General features: G+C 36.9%; 1 protein-coding gene across 1 annotated transcript; it reads left to right on the forward strand.

The window, feature by feature from the left end:
- The first annotated feature begins 1256 nt into the window (after positions 1–1256).
- On the forward strand, positions 1257–5767 carry LOC140737224 (regulator of G-protein signaling 5-like). The gene is made up of 5 exons (XM_073063526.1): positions 1257–1394; positions 2465–2563; positions 2675–2736; positions 4353–4519; positions 4641–5767. The coding sequence occupies exons 1-5, from the start codon at positions 1351–1353 to the stop codon at positions 4851–4853; spliced, it is 585 nt and encodes a 194-aa protein (XP_072919627.1). The 5' UTR covers positions 1257–1350; the 3' UTR covers positions 4854–5767.
- Positions 5768–6085: the final 318 nt, after the last annotated feature.

Here is a 6085-nt window from a genome sequence, read left to right on the forward strand (position 1 = left end):
AAGAACAATGCACATTTCTCAGGGCATCCTAAGCGATGGCCATTTATAGTTCAAGCTAGCCTCTCTGGAAGCCTTTGTCGTTTTATTATGAGATTTTTCTCTGCCCGTAAAGTGTAATGCTGAGGTATTTACAGTTAGCAAACAGATAGCAAAAAAAAACATGCACTGGAAACCTGAACTAATATTTGAAAACACTGGAAATACTGAGCAAGTTACAGTATATTATGAGACCATGGTAACCTACTGCAAAACAATGTCACTTTATCATGATAAATGGTAGTTGATATAATGACTGATCACATTTCAGGTGAAGTATAGATCAAGTCCAACCAACAAGGACAAGTCAAATAAGTTATCCTGTCTCTCTCTCCCAAGTTCAGCAGTTATAACAGGAAAGAGATTTGACCCTAGAAATATTTATGTATTTATCTGGGTCCCATCTATTATTACAGTTATTCAAAAAATGTCACTGTTCATTATAAAATCACCACAGGAAACATTTTTAAAATCGAATGTTGAAAAAGATCAGGAAAAATATACAGCACTTCTTAAAACACAGCATAATTGAAATCAATATATTATCCCTGACAAACCCGAGACAAGATTTTTCAATCTCCAGAGAGATCATCTGTTGAGCCGGAAATTTTTTTATCCAGGTCAGATTTGTTTGATGTAGCTTGTCCTTTGGCATATTTTAAAACCTCATTTCCAGCAGAGGTAGCACCTCAGAAAGGGTCAGTAAGGTGAATGAACTTCTAATCAGGAACATACAAGTTGCTGTACAAAATGTCACTTTTCCAAAATAGCTTATAACCTTCCTTCATACTGCCACATAGAGATGAAATAGTGCTGTTCTTTCAGATCCCAATATTTCTGAACTGCTTCTGGTGGGAGATTAATCGATTTCATTACATCTCAATTATTATTCCATCACTTTTCATTAAATGGTTCTGCTTTCTGTTGCAAATAACATTTGTACTCATAAATGAAAGGTTAAAAAACTTCCTGCTCCAGTATTCATTTTCTTCTGTTAGAATAGAGATGTTTAGAACATCTTTCAGATTTAATTTTCTATACATATGAATTACAAATGATTTGATGTTTAATAGTGATAATATTATCAGTCTGGGAATTTCCACACACAGAAACGTCATCATCCAACCCTAAGCTGTTTGTAGTATAACCTTGTCAGCTTCCTGCAGCCCACTGATTGGTTAGACAACTGACTGAACTCCAACTAGTTTGTGTATGTAAGACAGCGAGTCCAGCTGGAACAGTCAGTCTGTGCATCGAAGAGTTTGAGGCCAGAAGAAAGTTTCTGAAGGAGACAGTAGCTCAAAGTAAATAAAAATGTGCCGAGGATTGTCATCACTATCAAGCTGCTGCTTAGAAAGGTATGGTACTTAATAATTTTCATTATAATGTGTATCTTTATATGAGGAAGACTGCTGTGGAAACTACGTGTTTTATCTTCAGAAAGAATATTGCATTTAGTAGCCAACTGGTGGATGAAAGTATTTCAGATTCTTATATTTTGCTACATTGCTTATTTGAGCAATACAAGGGATTTGAGCTTTTTTTCCCCACAAGCCTAAATCATAAGGTTTTGTAGTTGATCATAAAACCTATACGTTAAAACTAACTTCCACTCTGATGTCAAAATTCTGAATGAACAGTGTTTCGTGCATCATACTAATTCCAATATTAGAGCCTTGAAATTATTGAAATTTTAATTTGACTTTCATCAGTTGAATATTCAAAATCTATAAAATGTTGAAGGCTAGATCAACCAATTCTGTAGTGGGACACAAACCAATATCTGCGGTTCAGATTATATTTCCAGATTAGGATAGTTGAACCACTGAAAGAAGTCTCATCACAGAATAAACTCAACATTATCTGGGCAGGATCTTCACCTAAATTTTGCTTTACTCAGATTATCAAATGATATGTGCAAATGCTTGAAATCTGAAACAGAAAAAAATGTAAGTAGCCAAGAGATTTGTCATTGAATAAAAAGGTAGCATCAGATCCCAAAGCATCATCCTTGCTCTTATTTTAGCTATGAAGTTTTATGGCATCCGGCATCAGTTTCTAACTTGCATGTATTACCTAAATGACACAAATACCCCTATGATTTGAATTGGATTAGTTCTTCTTAAGTGCTAACAGGGCTTTTTCCATTGTAATCTGTTGCAGTTTTGTCTCAGACCTGGATTTGCTGCAGTTAATCTATAGACCAAGTCAGCTCTCAATTGTTTCGCGATATCAATGCACACAGAGCTACTGTACCTGATTAAACTCAGTTTAAATTAGTCACGATACAAAAGAAAGAAAAGCTAAAAAGACCAGCTAAAGGAGCATTAACAAATTCCAAAATAATCACTGGAAGAATTGATAACGATCAGAGTAGATCAAAAGTGGTTATTTTTCATGACTAAACTTGGTTTTTTTTTATTCCCAGGGCAAAAGGTATTAAGGCTCGGCTGGGTATCTTTTTACAGAAGTCAAAGAAACATCATGGCTCTGTGCAAGCCAGCAAGATAGAGAAAGTAAAATACAGGTACGTGTCGACCCCAGAGCAAAACAACTGACCTTCTAAAAAGCTTTTCCTCGTATTTCTTAAAATATACTAAGGAAAATTGTTGTCTTTTTCTCCTCCCCCCACAATCAGACCTTCCTCAGAGGAAGCAAAGAATTGGAGAGAATCTCTGGACAAGATGCTTTCTCATAAAAGTAAGTGGGCATCCTGCCATAATTAGAACTCAGTAATCTTGATTTTCATGAAGTCGTTGAGTTAATCAGATCCAGAAAGACTATCTGAACGGTTTATAATGGATTAATTAAGGTGTTAACTGTGATCAGAGAGGAATTCTGTAAGCTGAAATATATATGGGAATACATAACATGGTTCAGGGCAGAATGGTAGAATAGCGGTCAGCACAATGCTTTTCCACTACGACATGGGCTCAATTCCCACTGCTGCCTGTAAGGAGTTCCTATGTTCTCCTTGTGACCGCGTGGGTTTCCACTCAGCGCTCTGGTTTCCTCCCACAGTCCAAAAACATACCAGTTGGTCATAGTAAATTTTCCTGTGATCAGGCTGGGATTAAATCAGGGGAATGCTGGGCAGCGGGGCTCGAAGGGCCAAAAGGACCGATTCCACCGGGTAGCCCAATAAATAAATAAATAAAAGTCCCAGTTTTGTTCTTGCAATGATTGGCTCACTTAAAAATGATAGTTCAAACCATGGCAGATATCAGAAGCGTGTGTGTGTATATATGGTGGAGGAGGGAGGAGCTGCTAGTCGTATTCTTCCCTGAACCCAAAGGCAAGTTCCAGTGGAAGGAAATAATCACAAAATATTGTATCCAAAGCACTCGCACATACAGTACTCTAACACTCTGCCAGTGAGCCTATTCCACCCTTTGTTAGAAGCTGCTTTCATTGAATGGATTGGCATCCTGTTGCCTCCAGGAAAGGAAAAGCCTCCTGATAACTCCAAGGAGTGTGTTTTTTTTTGTCTTTCGGCCAGATGAAAATAATATGCTATAAAGATGGCTAAGAGACTGGGAAATGGTTAAGTTCAGTCAATATGAACCTAATAAATGGACTATAATGATACTATGGACAACTGCTTGCTTGGCTTTGGGCTTCCATTGATTGTGTGTCTTTGTCTTTTTTTGTAGTAAAGTCTTTTGCACAGTCCTACCCCACTGTACGATCTTATGTAAAAGTTATATTCTGTTTTTTCTCTATACGTGCCCGTGACACTGTTTTCAAGGAAGTTTTACAATATACTGTCACTCACTGCCTTGTGCACATGACAATAAACTCGACTTGACTACAGCTGTGACCAAACAGGAGCACAGGGGTTCAAATTCAGTTGGCATACCCAACCAAGGGATTATGTGAGAAGTTACCACCCAGGATCTAAGTAACTAGGAGGCAATCCTTTCCCATGTTGATCCATGGTCGAGCCAAGTCCAAAGGGAAATGCGAAGCATATGCTTCTCATTTCATGTTTCCTGGCAAATTGCCTGATGCAGTTTTGGGATCCTGAATTTCCCCAGCCAGAGAAGAACAATAAATGAAAGGGTGTATAGCAATAATAATTCACTTTTGTAAATTCTGCTGGCCATCAATCCATCCCCAGGAAGCCTTCTGCAGATCAGTATCGCACATTAAAAGATTTTTACTTATTTAAAAGAAAATCCTAATACATGATTTACCCTGAAATGTAAAAACAATTAATAAGACTGAAAATATGGAATGAATTGTTCCATCATTAAATTAAATCATTAGAGCTTTGCATCCATTGCAATTACATTTCTCCACTCTTCTTTTTGTAGATGGTTTGGCTATCTTCAGAGCTTTCCTTTGCTTAGAGTACAGTGAGGAGAACATTGAGTTCTGGCTGGCCTGCGAGGACTACAAGAAAATCAGGTCATCTGCAAAAAGGGCCTCCAGAGCAAAGAAAATTTATTTGGAATTCATAGAAACAGATGCCCCTAAAGAGGTGAGTCCTTGCATTTGCCATCACAAACAATATGTTGCGTATCATTTTAATACAGTGAGCAACCTTAAAATTAACAAAGAGCAATCATTGAACTTTTGTTTTCTTTTTCCCTACTGAACAGATTAATATTGATTATGAAACTAAAGACTTCACTAAGAATCACCTTCTGAAGCCCACTATTTCCAGCTTTGATGAGGCACAGAGTAAAATCTACAACTTGATGGAGAAGGATTCCTATCCCAGATTCCTGAGATCAGAAGTGTATTTAAACCTGATCAAACAAACTGAAAGAATGCCAAGTCATTCAGACTCCAACAAGCAGTCTGAGACATGAATCTTGAAGGAGAACCTTTTGGGGATATCTGTTGAGAGCAGCTAATGCAAGCTGAGCATACGAATGGAAAGCATAAATGGAAACATTGTTGGGAAAGGCTTATTAGTGAGCTATGAGTTTGCACGGTTTAGATAAAGAATGGGACACATATTGAAGAATGTGCTGAAGGCATTGAAGAAGTAGCATATACTGAAGTGGGACTGTTAAGACTTTTTACACAAATATTTTATTGCTATTGTATAAATTATTTATTGTATGTCTTTAAATTATTGTGTAATATTGGTTATACCACATAGGAAAAGGTTTGAGAAGTCTGCATGAGGACAAATTTAAGCTGACTTTTGTTAGGGAAGCAAGTGGTTAACTTCTACAAAAGTGTTTAAGGAGACCATCTGAGGTATTAGAGCAGTATCCTGCTGCTTTTGGGTTGTTAAATGCAATTAATCAACTACCTGTATGCCCACAAGTTTAATCTCCTTGAAAAGCTCCAAGGGAAATTAAACTTCTGCATGCATCAAATACTAAATGAACATTAAAGCTCTCACATTAAATCTTAGGCATACTAGTTGATATCCTGGGCTCGCAAAAGGATTAGCCAAATCTTCTGACGGTCTTTACGCTGTGAGAGAAGCCTTTATAGACCTATATTTAAATAATTCCTAATATTGAAACATGGTATCAGATGTTGAAAGTTTCCAGTGACACCTTGAAGCCTATTCAACGAGTTCTGTAGCAGCTCAAGTTCCACACCGAGCAGGACAAGCTACATGCATCATATTGAGCTGGAAAAGTTATCTTGCTGTCACATCATTATCTGTTGTTTTTTTTCCATTTACCTATTTATGTATGAATCTTGGATTTTCTCCAGGTGTAAATACTAAGAGAAAACAAAATAAAAAATATTATACAATAAAGCAATGTTGTATATTTTATGGTAGGCATAATGGAGGAAAGTAGTAACAGAGATGATACAAATGAAACATACACATACACAGTATTGAGTACTGGAAACAAAATGGTACTGCTTGGGGTATTTCTATCTAGTAGTCATACTCCTGTGAGGAAAAGACAGCATTCAAATTCTACTACAGGATTTTAGCCATGTAATCTGGACAGTGTTGCACTGTTAAAGATTTAATGTATATGTGTAGGTTTACCTTAAAGAAACAAGTAAACCACGTGGGATATGATGCACCAGCATTATATTAGCTGAGACTTGACAACTTATTTGA

Source organism: Hemitrygon akajei, chromosome 12 (assembly GCF_048418815.1).
Source record: "Hemitrygon akajei chromosome 12, sHemAka1.3, whole genome shotgun sequence".
Lineage (NCBI taxonomy): Eukaryota > Metazoa > Chordata > Chondrichthyes > Myliobatiformes > Dasyatidae > Hemitrygon > Hemitrygon akajei.